The sequence below is a fragment of the Chinchilla lanigera genome, unplaced genomic scaffold (assembly GCF_000276665.1).
Source record: "Chinchilla lanigera isolate Chin_1 unplaced genomic scaffold, ChiLan1.0 scaffold00061, whole genome shotgun sequence".
Classification (NCBI taxonomy): domain Eukaryota; kingdom Metazoa; phylum Chordata; class Mammalia; order Rodentia; family Chinchillidae; genus Chinchilla; species Chinchilla lanigera.
In genome coordinates this window covers 134,374-149,382 of record NW_004955462.1, presented here as the reverse complement: position 1 = coordinate 149,382, position 15,009 = coordinate 134,374, and the positions used below count along the sequence as shown (strand labels likewise).

The 15,009-nt window shown below is 40.1% G+C and overlaps 1 protein-coding gene across 2 annotated transcripts in view; it reads right to left on the bottom strand.

Annotated features, from left to right (window-relative positions):
• Window positions 1-15,009, bottom strand: part of Dhtkd1 (dehydrogenase E1 and transketolase domain containing 1) — a 59,972-nt gene that overhangs the window by 14,090 nt on the left and 30,873 nt on the right. For both annotated transcript variants that reach the window (XM_005398075.2, XM_013521370.1), the window contains 5 exons: window positions 12,205-12,376; window positions 9,918-10,116; window positions 5,277-5,589; window positions 4,681-4,765; window positions 4,043-4,182 (listed from right to left, as the gene is read on the bottom strand). In XM_005398075.2, the coding sequence (XP_005398132.1) occupies window positions 4,043-4,182; window positions 4,681-4,765; window positions 5,277-5,589; window positions 9,918-10,116; window positions 12,205-12,376 (909 nt within the window). The remainder of the gene's footprint in view (window positions 1-4,042; window positions 4,183-4,680; window positions 4,766-5,276; window positions 5,590-9,917; window positions 10,117-12,204; window positions 12,377-15,009) is intronic.

Here is a 15,009-nt window from a genome sequence, read left to right as displayed (position 1 = left end):
TTATTTTTTAGCCTGGTGGGATTATGCATAATTCATCTTTTCAGATTATAATCTTATACTCATGTTTCAAAAGACGGCCGTATTTCTCAGATTGCAGTGTGTGTTGTAACAGGGCTTGGCGCAGCTACGCAACTTCCATCTCTGCTTGTCCTCATCCTGTCCTCTTCTTTCTCCCTGCCAAGGCTGACATATTCTTTCTGAACCCACCCCCGCTTTCTGCTGCTTCTGGGACCTGGCTCTATCATGCAACTCCTCCTTTCTGAATTTCTCCTCATTGGTCCCCCACCTCAGCATACAGTCAATCAAAAGCTTCAAAAGAAAACAAGAAATATTATTGAAAGGAACAGTTAATGTTTGTTTGATCAATCTTGCATAGCTATATCTGGTAATCTGAGCAACTACTTTGAAGATAATAATAAGTAATACAATAACCATTGTTGATTTCCTATCATTTTATTTTGAAATTCTGTATCATTTTTATAGTTTTTGTGTTGTTTTGGTTTTGTCTTTGTTTTTGTTATTTTGTTTTTGTTCTTTTCTCTTTAAAATAAAAAAAAAATTTAAAAAAAAAGAAAAGAAAACAAGAAACACTCATTCCCCTGACCTGGGCCCGCCTCAGGCCATTGCTTTTTTTCTCAGTTGAGCTTTCAGAAAGACTAACCTAGTCCACCTGCTTTTACCTTTGATTCCTGCTTACCCTTTAGTTGAGGACAGATGCTCCTCAACTTGTGAGGGGGCTGTGTCCCAATGGACCCAGAGTAAGTTGAAAATATTGTCAGTTACAACCCATTTATTACACCTCACCTACAAACAGCCTAGCTGAACAACACAGTGCACTGTGGAGTGTTGGTCATCTCCACTCCAAGCAAGTACTGTGCCCCTGATTAGAATCCATTACCTTAACATCCTGTGAACACATCAACAGCCAAGGAAAAGTCCAAAATTCAACATTTAAAGAGTGGTTTCTACTGAATATGTATCACTTCTATACCATAATAAAGTAGAAAAATTCTAAGTCAAACCAGCCTAACCCAGGCAATATCTGCACAATCTAGATTTTACTTGCAGTCACTCCATGGAAAGAGCTCAACATGAGGTCAACCCTCCACTACCTAAGTGCAGCATACATGTTATTCTTTCTCTTCAGTGACCTCTCCCTCCTTGGGTACCATGACCCAGTGGCTTCCATTTCCCCTCTTGCCTTTCAATACTCTCTTGTGAAATATTTTCCTTCTGCCTGCCCTTTTAAATGTTGTTTCTGCCAGGAACTTACCTTTGGTCTTTTCATTCTGCTCTCTCAGAGAGATTCTCCCACCCCTACAGTTTCAGACATTTCTATACACGGATGACTTCCAAATATATCTTAGGGCCAGAATCCAATAATATCCAGCTGTGCATATCTAGTTGCCTGACAGAAACATCTATGTCATTTGGCCATCTTTAAGTCCAACTTCCAAAACAGAATCCATCATTTTTCCTTATGAAAGCTGTTCTTTGTCCTTTATGATCTACTTGAGTGGGTATCACAATCATCTTCTGTCTGTCAGGGATACAACCTATAGCAGTCTTTCTTCTGTACTCCCTCTCCCTCCAACACTAAGTCTTATCATCAAATCTGGCTTCACCTGCCATCTGCACTCAGCAGCCCTAATTCAGACCCTCATGATTCCCTCATAGAACACTGAGGTGCATCCTTACCCACTGTCCTACTTTCTTATCCTTCACAGGCTTCCAGAGTATTGTCAGGGGCATACTTTCTAATGTGGTCTATGGCAAACCACCCTGAACTTGCCCGTTCTTGTCTATATGAACATCTGTCTACCTGTTCACAATTCCTCCATGGATCCTCTCACTGTGAATTCCAAACCTTTCACAACAGGGACAGTCCTATCTGGACCACTCCCTTTTTACTTCTGTGACTTCTGCAGATGATCTGAAGCCATCTGTAGTTCCCTAAGCATGTCACATTCTCTCACCCCACAGAATTTATGTGTTCTGTGTCCAACTGGAATATTTTCCCTGTATTTCTTATACTAGTGTCCTTTGATTCCCAGCTCAAATGTGGTTTCTGAAGCATTCCTTGAATTCCCCAAGTGGGTGCAGCTGCTCCCTTTCCTATGACTCTATTGTACTTTGTACACATACATAAACTTACACACCTTATCTTCTTGACCTATCAATGCATTTATTTACTCCTTTAAAAGTATTCAAGGTGGTTTTTAAATATACATGATATACAAAATCAGAGCAGACTTTAAACAGAGTGAAACAAGACAGATAAAGATCAAGACACAGAACAACAGCTGGGGAAAGGCTGTTGACTTACTCATCACTGAGCCTCTGGCCCTTGCTTGGACTCACTATTAGTAAGAGAATGCTAGTCACTTTCAGCATTCAGTACAGCTAGTGAAACCAAACCACTGCTCAGAAAAGTGTAACCACTTGCAATGCCATGATCAAATGGATTTCTTCGAGGGTCTTCACATAAACCCGAAAGTATCAGATCATAAATGAAAAAAATTTTTGTTGTGGTTTTTGCTTTTGCAGTGCTGGGGATTCAACTAATGGCCTTGTGTGTGCTAGGCAAGTACTTTACCACTGAGCTATACTCTCAGCCCAGAAATTATGGACATTTATTTTCCTACAAATGACTCAAGTTTATCCTTTATAGTAGAGTAGTACTCCACTGTGTATGAATAGTAAGAAAATGGACTTTCAGACCATAATATTAAGTGAAATAAATCACACACACAAGTTTAAATATCTTACAGTTTCTCTTATATGAAAACCCAAAATATAAAGTGTAAAATAAAAGATAAATAATAGGAAGTAGGGAAATTGATCTATTTCAAATGGAAAGGAGATCAAGAGATGGAGGAAGAAAGGAGGGAGGAAAAGAAAAGGGGATGAAAAAGAATGGAGATGTCTATGTACCAACTTGACACAAGGAATGTAATCATTATGTAATGCAAACATGTACTAATAAAAAAAGCTGAAAAAATACCAAGCACAGTGTTAAAAAAGAAATAGTGAACATTATATCATATGATCTAAGACATTTAATTGGAGCTTTTTTGTTTGTTTGTTTGTTTGTTTGAGACAGGATTTCACTATCCAGTTCAGCTTGGCCTTGAACTCATTTTGTAGCCCAGGTTGGCCTCAAACTTGCAGCGATAATCCTGCCTCAAAGTGCTGGGATTACAGGTGTGTGCCAACTCAACTGGTCTAATTGGAGCTTTTAAAGTAGCGTGCTAATCTTCAACTGTGATTCTAAATATTAAATCATAATTCAATGAAAACATCATTTAAGGTGGGGAGGATACAAGACATTTCACTGTCTCTCTAGCTCATCAATCTGAGGTAGGTTTTTAGACTCACCTAAAAAAAAGATGAGCTGCAGGTCCTTCAAGTAATCTTCCTGGAATACTGCTTTTGCCAAGCATGTTTCTTAGAAAATACCAGTAAACTCAAGATTATATTATCAAATGGCTATAGTAGAAAAGAAGGTGCAATGCCATTAAATTTACTTTAAATAATAACTTATTTTTGTAGATATCATGTGCTGAGTTCTGCACTAATTGTTGGAGAAACAAAAATAAAGAGATTCAACTGCTGCCCTTAAGATGCTGATGAGAACCGCAGAGACTGGTAGACAGAGTCGCCCACAAAGCCTTAGGGAATCAGGTTACCACCAGGAAGTGCTGTTTGTTTGTTTGTTTGTTTGAAGTAAGCAAAGAATACTAGCGTACTATCCACATTTTTGACTAACTTTACAATATGCAGACTATAATGTCATTCTGAGTCAACAAAATGCACATCCATTTGACATTTACAGGCATGCTGATATGCACCCTGATCAAAATAGCTCCAGTCTACTCTCTAGTCTGTTACTTCCATTCCAAATTTACAGTTCAACATCATCTACCCACTCGGCACCCCTTTATTTCAAAAAATACTGAACTCAAAGTTTCCAATATCTGTTTTTGGTTTCTTGTGCAGTAAGGGGTGCCTGGATTTGACACTGGATATGGAAACATCCTACCTCCAGAAACCCCTTCTGATTAGGGTCCATGTGGTTCAGAGGGATGTAGGCATCATCGGTCTTTTGGCAAACCACCATTGCATGCCGTTGACTGAAAGTCCCACGGCCAACATCTTGGCCACTCAGCCGGACGTTAAAACCTTAAGCAGCAAGCAAGAAAAGAAATCCAGATCCCTGTGAATAATCCAACTCATAATAAGGAATGGTTATACTGAATTTATTTTTTTGAGACACGATTTCCCTTATCCTTGGAATTTCCTTAGGGTAATAGATTCTCCTTATTAAAACAGTCCTTTCTTATATCCAAAAGTCTACAATCAAGGCAAAATTGTATAGGAATGGAGAGTCGTTACTTGCCCTATAATTTTTGGAGAAAATATCTTCCTAATACGTCTTACACTAAACCCAGTGTTTCCGAGACGTAACTGCTCCAACAGTCTACACTCTGTGATGAATGTTGTTATGTGACTCACACTGATTAAGTCATGTTATCACGGGATGTGTTTCAGGACTTATCTAGCCAATGAAAACAAGAGGAAGAAAGTAGCTGTAACTCAGAAAATCATAGAAATCACACATAACCATCACCATTTTAGTGCATTCTCTACCAGCTGTAAGGCAAAACAGGAATACTTTACCTTGAGCAAGTAAAGAGCCCAAGGCAAGGGCTTCTGCCGTGGCCCAGTCTAAATTTGTCCCGCTCATCACTTTCTCCATTCTGGACTGTAGAGTAGAAGGGAGGAGAAAATAAACTTTTTAAGATCCCATATCCTTTTTCACACTGAGTTCAAAAAAATTTAATGTAACTATGGTAAGAATCAATAGCATCAGTTTGAATTGAAACAGAGTATGGGAGGATACAATACAGCATGATAGCAACTACACACAGTGTAAAATAGGCAAAGCCAACATACACTTCACCTTAGTGGTCACCTTTGTGGAGCTAAGAGAAGGAGTCAGGAGGGTACTGCAAACTTCGAGTGTAATATCTGATTTCTTAAGCTAGGTGGTGAGCATACAGCATTTTACAATATTTCTACAATTCAGAGGGTAGAGCTCCTTTATCCAAGCTGAAAAAGATAAACATGTTTAACTCTCTTCTCTTCTGAGTTTAGCATTGGAAGTGCCCTGTTCCAGAAAACCTATTAAGTTCCAGGCCAACCAGGACAGTTTATCATCCTAAGGTTAACAGAAGATGATACATAAAACTTCCCCTGAAGTTACACCACCTCACCTGAACATACATCTTGAGAAGGTTGCTGTGCATCTGCAGCTCCCCAGGTACCTCCACAGACCTGGCGCCAATGAAGCGCAGGAGGTCAAGGGGCACACCTGTGTTCCAGGTGGTGACACGTGCTGCTGGCTGGGCCAGGCCCTTCCAGTGGGCCTGCAGGGTGGTGGCTGGGGGTCTGTAGTGGGCTGTGTTGGTCAAATGGTCATTTAACTTGGCATAGTAGGAGGCTTTTATTTGAGACACTTCCTCTTGGGTCATGAGTCCACTGGCAATGAGGTGTTCTGCATATGTGTCTGGGATGCTCTTTCGGGCTCTGTTCAAGAGAAGGGGAGAAAAATCAGCCTAATCTGTGACATCTAAGTGAGACAGAGACAGTCACTGTCAAGGGCAATGTAGGATGTTATCAGTTAAAAGGCACTTAGGAAATGTTCTGGAACAAATATCAGTTGTGGCTACACAATATCATGACTGTACTAAACACCACTGAATTATTCACTTTAAACTAATGTGGTAAAATTTACATTACATGACTTTCACCTCAATAAATTAACAAAATAAATAAATAAACAAAGGCACTCAGGAGTCTTAGCTCCTTCTAGGCGAACAAGAGAAAATAAATTTACTGTTGTAAGTTTTTTACTACACTCAGGTAAAAATAGTGGAGTTTTTCTATGAATTGGTAAATTGTGGAGAGCTATTTATAAGACTTATCCACCTTATCTGTCCATCGAGAACTTCCTTTATTTCAAAAAATACCGAGCCTTAAGGTGCCACCATCAGTTTCAGGTTCTTTACTAGTCCTTTAACTATAATAATCAGCACGTGTTTGAAATATTGCAGCACGATTGTGCCTTTTCACATTTGTATGATCCTTTAAATATAAAATTTGTTAACAGTCTATTATATTTAATCCAGATAAAAGTGAGAAGTTGGATGTTTTCAAAGGAGACCTGAGGCACCTAGTCATTCAACTGCTGAGCTCAGAGCTAAGCCAGAATCCAGCTTCTGGTCCTCCTGAGCAGTGCTCTTTTGCTGCCTATGAGCAGGAAGGCCTGCTGAATGCCACCACGCTTATTCCTCTGCATTAACTTATAGTCTAAAAGGAATTAGAGTGTGTATATGTGGAGGGGTCCGCTTTACTTTCTAGAATCTAGGAAAGGAAATGCCAAAGTTACACATCCCTCTCTGCCACATTAACCATCGGCATCAGTGCTGTCCAACAAAAATAAAATGTGACCCATATGTGTAATTCTAAATTTTCTAGCAGTCACATTAGAAACAGTAAAGAGAAACACGTAGATTTAATCTTAGTAGTTTATTTTAAGTCAATATATCCAAAATACTGTCACTTCAAAATCTAATCAATATAGAAATTAAGGTATTTTTCATTTTTATTTCATCTTTTAAGTCTTTGGAATCTGGTGTGTGTATCTGCAGCACATTTCCATCAGGACTGGCCACATCTCAGGTGTTCAGTGGCCTGTTAATGTCTAGCAGCTTCTTTACTGCATAGAACAGTTCTAAACAGTCATTAAAATTTCTTGTGTTACTTCCTACTAGGCACAAAGCAAGTCCACATTTATGGTAGGGAGAAGTGAACTTAAAGATCCTGTTCTTGACCCTTAGTCTTGGTTACTTGTCTATCCTTGCTGAGACAAAATACCAGACACCCAAAATTAAAGAAGGAAAGGTTTATTTAGCTCACAGTTTGTAGAGGTTTCAGTCCATAATCAGCTGGCTCCAAGGCAGGGTGGTGTGGCACAGGGGCAACAATTCAAGGCAGAAGAAGACAGTAAAAGTAACATGAGCAAAAGAGGGGAGAGCAAGCCCCTTTTCCTCCCTTGCATTGTGTGCTGCAGCCTGCCCACACCCATCTCCATGCCCTCTTCTTCCACAAGCACAGGATGTTTATACAGTATGGACCCTGGTGCCCTGCTGAATCATTTAGTTGAACTTTAAACTTTTCAAGTTGACACAATGAACAACATCCTAGAGCAGGAAGGGCATGTCCTTTTCACCCCAGGATGTAGAACTGCTGGGTTACTTAGTTAAGCTTCTAGACTTCTCAGTTCTCAAGCTGACACACTGTATTAGCCATAACACCCTTCCAATGCACCTCACTGGGCAGCTAGATTTGCCTAAGTCTTCTTATCTCAGTCTTCCTATCTGCTCATTAAGTTGTTCTCTATTCAATGGGGAAATACTGAGATTTTGAAGAATACTGAGAACTCCATTGAGATCCACAGGTGAAAATTATGCTTTAAATCTGGGGTGTCCCCCAAAGTCTCATGTATTTGGAAGGAAACTGGATCATGGGCCAATGGATTAGTCCACTGAGGAGTTCATAATTGAGGTGCTATAGGAGGGAGGACTTGGTTGGAGGCAGGTCACTGGGGTGTGACCTGGAAAGGTGTATCTCACTCCCTAGCTCCTCCTTTCTCTGTCTGCTTCCTAGACACCATAGCATGAGCAGCTCTCCTCTGCCAGACACTTTCACCATGCTCTTCCTGCCTTACAGCCAGACTGACATGAACTGAAAGCAGTGAGCCAAAATACCCACCCCCTTAAGTTCTGGGTGTCAAGTATTTTTCCCAACAGAGAAGAAAGTGACTAAGACAGATTTGGCACTGGGCCTGGGGTTATTGCTAGACTATACCTAACCATGTGTTTCAGAAGCCTTAGGAACTGGTTCATAGGAGAAATTTGGAGACGCTGGCCAGAGAAGCCCTAAAACACTGTAAACTAAGCTTGATGGGAGATTCTGCTCAGAGCTCAGGAGACCAGAATGTTAACAGAAAATGGTGTAAAGACCAGGTTCAGGAGATTTAGGTTAGGAAGAACTCCATTGGCAGCTGAACTCTAGGCTATGTTTGTTATGCTCTAGCACAAAATTTATCTACGTTTTGCTCCTGTCCTGAGACTTTGTAGGAGACTGAGATTAGGGGCAATGGACTAATTAATTTGGTGTAGAAAGCCTCAAGGCAGCCCACCCTTAAGGCTGTAGCATGGGTATTACTTCTTCCAGCAAGGTCTATAGTGAGAATCAGGACCAAAAAGCCCATTTAAAATTTTTAGTTTTGCAAGACAAGAAGGGCCTGCAAAGTTGGACTAAAGGAGAGCACAGTTGTTAAAATGATTAGCATTAAATATTAGCCAAGTCCTTTACATAAAGACAGTATAAAAGATGACTTGAATACATCTCAGAAATTGGCCAGATCCACTCTTTGCAGGCTCAAAGGTACAGAAGTGAAAGACTTGGCTTTGAGAAGAGAGCATAGGGAATAGGTTTCCCAAGATTCAGTTCACAGGGCTCACCTATCTGGGGCTTCTCTTGAAGCCATGACCCAAGGGGGCCTGGATACTTTGCAAACTGGAAGCAGACTTTGTTATCCTCCTCAGGGTTTTGGTTTTATAAGCATGCAGAATGCCAGAGTTGTTGGGTCAGGAAGGCTTCCACTCAGATTTCAGAAGAAGGCTGGGGAGGTTAGGGAATGTGTGCTTGAAAGGACAGTGTATGACATATGAGTGAAGTTCAGAGGCAGTGGAGACCTTAGGTTGGAGAAGCCAGGGATGTGGAACATCTGAGGAAAGCCATAGGCAGCAAGAAAACTACCCCAAGAGACAGGCCATGAAGGCTACAAGCACCAGCAAAATCAGAGGGCTGGGGCTATCTAAGCCCTCATAAGTGGTAGGTCATCTCAGGGCCAGAGGTGCTGGACCTGAAGCTATGGAATTTACTGTTTGCCTTGCTGGGTTTTAGTCTTGCTTTGGTCTGGTTCCCTTCTATTTCCTTATTCTTCCCTTTTGTATTGGGAATGTTTATTTTATGTCATTGTGTGTAAGCAGGCTCATGCCTTACTTTACACCAAGTCTCAGGGAAGACTTTGGGCTTGGACTTTTCAGTAATGCTAGAACTGTTAAAACTTTGGCTACACTTAGAGGTAGACTAAATGTATTTTGCTTAAAGAAATGGACAGGAATTTTTTGAGGACCAGTGCCAGAATGTTATGATTTAGATCTGAGTACCCTCCAAATACTTCATGTTTTGAAAGGTGATTGGATCAAAGTAACAGTATATTTAACATTGACTTGTCATTTCGAGGAAGAGCCTGGTTAGAAGTGGTCACTGGGGGTGAGTCCTGAAAGGATGTGTCTCCCTCTCTGGCTCCTCCCCTCATCTCTCTTCTTCCTGGCTAACATGGCATGAGCAGTTTTCCTCTGCCAGGCACTTCCACAATGCCATTCTTGCTTTGGAGCCAGCTGATCATGGACTGAAAACATTGAGCCCAAATAAACCTCCGTCCCTTTAAACTGTGAGTGTCATGTGTCTTGTCCCATCGAAGAGAAAGTGATGAAGACAGTTAACATTCCCATTTGCCCAGGACTGTCCCTGTTTGGCACTACAAGTCCCATGTCCTAAACAAACCAAAGCAGTTGTTCATCCTACCTATTAAAAAATAATAGGGCTGAAGCTGTAACTCAGAGATATATCACTTGCCTAGCATGCACAAGTCCTGGGTTCCAGCTCCAGCACCAAAATAAATTGTGTGTGTGTGTGTGTGTGTGTGTGTGTGTGTGTGTGTACAACAGTGTACGAGCTGTAAGGTTGGAGGATATATTAACAAAGGTTTATGATTGTACCTGATGATTCTGTACATGACCGGGTTTGTGAAGAAAGGCTCATCCAGCTCATTGTGGCCCCACTGCCTGTAGCATAGCAAGTCAACGATCACATCCTTGCGGAACTGGCGCTGATATTCAAAAGCCAGCCGTGTGGCCTGGACTACTTCCTCTGGCCTATCCCCATTAACATGGATGATGGCACAGCCCACAACCTTCCCTGAACAGGGGGAGACAGATATAAAGCCAATCAGTTAACCCAAAATTAGATTAGCTTTCCCCGAAGACCTACCACTTATGAGGGAAGATATCCCATGTCCTAAAGACCATTTGCCTTGGTTGTTAACACCCCAAGATTTGGGGTCAAAGTGACAAGTCCCAGTTCTGTCACTTATTGTGTGACTTTGGTAAACTTAAGACACTCAGTCTAATCCTACCTTGACCAATAGTCTCAAGATTATATGAGTCAATGGAAAAAAAGTATTAATGCTTTACAATGCCTGGCACATACTAGTTAACATTTACTTTCTTATTGTTATTATTATCTTTCTTCCTGAGATAAAAGAGCATTAAAAGATGCATCCTAGAAAAAGGTTTTCTTCAAAGAGAAGTTCTAGAATGGATTCCTACTCTCTCTCTCAGATGAACCACAAAGAATTCACACAGACTACCCAAGAAAGAAACCATTCCATGTTCTGGATATAAAAAGAGAGTAGTTCCTAACACCTAACATTTCTTTTAACTCCCTGTAATTCTGTAAAGTAGGAACAGGTAGTAAATATCCTACCTTTCTTTTACAACTGCTAATTTCAATACATTAAAACAAATTGAGTTCAATTCTTCACATCTTGTTTCTAACCAGGCTATCTCACCAAATTTAGTGGTCAAACGTATCCTTTTGACTCACACCTTGGGTTCTCCAACTTTAAATGTTCTAAAGGTAACTATTCCAGTGTTGTACTAATTGTGTTGCTCTCTGATTTCTCCCAGATCCTTCGACTGGCTACTTAAGCATTTAAGACTGAATGCTCTTAGCTCCATCCTTTTTCTCTTTCTTTTCTTTAAAGAGAAATGCTGATTTTAATTAAACATAATAAGGTAAACTCTAAGCATCCATCACTGTTCAGCCTAAAAATTATTAAAAACTGTTGAAACAAGGCACAGTACTTTTCCTCTACTTATTTCATGGCACCAGTTACCTCCCCACCAAAATATTTAATGAAAATGTTGAAACATAAAAATCAAAGTGTAAGATTTTTTTGTTTTGTTTTGTTTTTCTCCGGTACCGGGAGCTGAACTCACAACCTTGCGCTTTGCCGCTGAGCTAAATCCCCAGCCCCTGAGATTTTTTTAAAAGCCTCACAAACTTGTCAAAAACTGTTCCTTATTCTATGAAATAGCACCAGTACACAAGAGTAGAAAGGTATTGAAAACCATCAAGACAGCATTTCTGAAATGCAGCTTCTCTGACCTCCTGTCCCCTAAGGAAAAAAAAAATGTAATATGGAAAGAAAAAGGATTTTAAGATCTCCGGAAGAAGGGTGGAGCTTTTATTGCCATTTCTTAATGAGGAGAACATGTGAGAAATGTGCTTCTGCCCCTGGTTGTTAGGACTTCTTGAGTCTAAAAAAACGATGAGGAATTGGGATGTCAGACTTCTCATCTGGGGAGCTGTGCCAGTACAGAGGGACATCTTTGGAAGAGGGTGGAGGCTTCTCGTCCAAGATCCCTCCCTCCTTCATGTGGCTCACATAGGGAAGAGGAAGATAGGTGTTGAGAAGTCAACTTGTTCATATAATATATGGGAACTTATGTTATATAACTCAGCCACCCCTTTCTGAGTTCCTTAGAATGTTCTATTACAGCTAGAAAGAAGGATTTTGCTAAGAATGGCCCTGCTCTATAGCACTCAGAGAAGTGATGCCTAAGATGCCAAAACCACAGTGCCAACAACTCTCCAAGGCTTGAGTTAATACAGCAAAATCACCCATCCTTCTTTTATTTCTTTGGATTTAAAAACTACTCTTAGGGAGATACAGCTCAGTAGTAGAGAGCTTGCATAACAGGCACCAGGCCCTGGGCTCCATCCTCAGCACACAAACTAACTAACTAAATAACTAAATAAACACCCTTCAATGTCAGACTTCAAAGAAATGTTAACTTCACTTGCAACTATTGATGACTGGTGATCATACCTGACCCAAAATTACACATGGAATAACCAGTGAGACTCACTGTTTGAATGAACTAGAAGTTTCTCTAGGAATTTCTTGTTGGATCCAGGAACATCAGCCCCCCTGTTACATACCAATATCACTACAGTACAAAGAAGACCTTCCTCTTTCTGCTGGAGTGGTGTAGCCCAGCTGGTTATTGACAATCAAATGGATGCTCCCACCAATTCTGAAATGTGGGAGATTAGAGAGCGTAAATGTTTCAAGAACAATCCCTTGACCACAGAAAGAAGCATCACCATGAACCTAAAATATGAGTAAGGAGAGAAAAAGAAACATATGGGATTAAGAAGTTTAGGCTTTCAGATTAGCATAAACTGTTTTAAGATACTACGAGGAATACAAATCACCATCCTCTCCCTAACTCCCTTGACTTCCTAAAGGTACTTAGGAAGATCCTAGAATGGTTAAGCTTATCTCAAAAAAGGGTCTGAGGAAAAAGCAAATATTATAAGAGATGTCTAAAATGTGCTGTCTTTCCAGAACATACAAAGTCTGCAATTTAGAAAATCACCACAAAATCCTGTAGAAAAAATCCTGTAGATAAAATCCTGTAAAGGAGGGGTGTTTCTTTTCCCCTATACATCTAAAACATATAAAAAGGGCATCATAGGTCTTACAAGACCATAGAAGAAAAGATGAGCTCTATTGACTTTATGCTAAAGGGGATTCTTATGTACAGCTAAAATGCTGAACTGAATAAAAATGATCTGTTCTCTCTAAGGTGAGGTTACCACTGGTTCTAAGAATAACAGAAGTGAAAGACCAAATGTGAATGAAGAAATAATTCCTGGAAGTAGATTTTTTAAAAATGCCACAGAAAATGTCCTAAGCAATGTCATTTTTATAGAAGTGGTGTTTTTGCTTAAGTAATGAAGTACTCCTTTACCTTAGTGAAATTCCAAGCCACACCTTCCCAATCCGTTATGTGGCATGTTAGAGTGTCAATACTTACTAAAAACATGCCTTGTATTACCTTCCATTAATCTACTCAGCACCCAGCTGAGGGACCCTCTTTACAATCAAGGAAACTAAGCTTCAAAAAGAGCATACCTTTCACATGGCTTGGACTACATTCTTCTATGATATGTTCATTTTTCCTACTGTTTTTTCCTATCCATCCCTCCAAGCCTTTCTCTTGGGTTAAGGAACTTAAATACATATGTTCTTGTTGAATTCTCTGAATATTATAAGGAATATAATACATTTCAATTTTACTGAAGCTCAAGAACCTAAGTAACAGCCAAGTGTGCCATACTAGGAGATGCAAAGGCAGGATTCCAGAGCCTTTATCTTTTCTACAGTGTGAAGTCTAACAGTCAGTCTAATGCAGGGTCAAAAGTTCCTGATAATAAGAATACTCCTCACTCTTGGGTCTTTGCTATGAGATATCTTACGGAGCAATGGCAGAGAGCAGAACAGCAAGGAAGGGAGATGTTTGCCTCTTCTGCATCTTTGTCTCTTCTGCATCTTTCCAGAAATTCTACACCAAAGCTTGAATCACCCGATAAGAACACAGTATCTATTACCAACTAGTATGATTTGATCCTGGTAGGATTTGTGATGCTAAAGCATGTATATATCATCTGGTGAATTTATTGTATTTCTTAAATCAAGAGAGACCACTATGCCATGGTGAGGAAGCTTTGTGAGGGTAAAGGTCCTACACAAACACTGGGTGAACTAGAAATGAGTGAGACAAAGGAAACAGTGGTGGGACATGTGGGACAATGTTGACAGGGATCACAACTGAGAATTCATTTTTAGCAGGGCCAGGACCAAGATAAACCCATGGCAGGCAGAAAAAGTAGCACTGGAAATCTAACCACCATTATTTCACAGGCTCCAAATTGAGAGTCCTCAAAAGACATGAGAATTGCGCAAGGAAAGAGACAGACAGCTGGGCCAAACATTTTGGAAACACAAAGTAGACAAAGGAAGGCAGTTAATTTCACATCGTCTTAAAGAAAATGCATCTTCACCTCTTATGTCAAAAGTCATCCTTAAGATCTGCTTAATGCACTAGGTAAATATGAATGAGTTCTACTTAGACATATCATATCATATTCAAATCCAATTCTGTCCATCCTCAACTCTTTGTGGAAAGTTCCTGGCCCATGAAAAGTTAACATGACTCAGGTTATATGGCTATTTATATACATAGTAGAATATTCTAGATGGGTGTAGTTTGAAGACTCCATCACTGATATTCAGGATTATTTCCTAGTAGTTAAACGTTCATATTTAAATCAATACTCACAGAAGAAAACTCACAACCCAAACCTCTGAGAGATACCTATCATGTTATCAAAAAACTGGGAGGAGGTTAAGGTGAAGAAAGTGACACTAATAATCTGCATTGCTTGCCTTAACATCAAAGGCCTTCATTTTATTAAAAACTTTTTTCAGTGCTGGGGATCAAGCCCAGAGCCTCAAGTGTGCTGAGCAAGTGTTCTACCACTGAGCTAGCTCTCCAGCCTTAAAACTTTTCATTTTAAACCAAAACAAATCCAGTAAATCCATGCATTTATAGACTTGTTCCATGTATGTATACAGTACAAATTCCTGGGTAGCCACAGTTTCAAAGAAGTAGCCACATGAGTTCTTTTATTTATTTATTTCTTAGCTACCAATAAAAGTTGTATCATCTCATCTGGGAGGCACAATAATTAGCCCTTAGGAGGAAAAATGAAGCTGGCTTCCTTTCATTCTGCCTTCCCTCTCCCACTTCCCGTCTCCTTTCTCTGTCCCCCCTTTTCCTCCCCTTGTCCTTTGCTGAATATCTGCTATCTATTTTCATCTTTGTAGAGTTCTTTAAGCTGTGCCTAGCACTGCACACACTGGTCAGTATAGGAGAGTAGACCTCAGGAATGTATTCT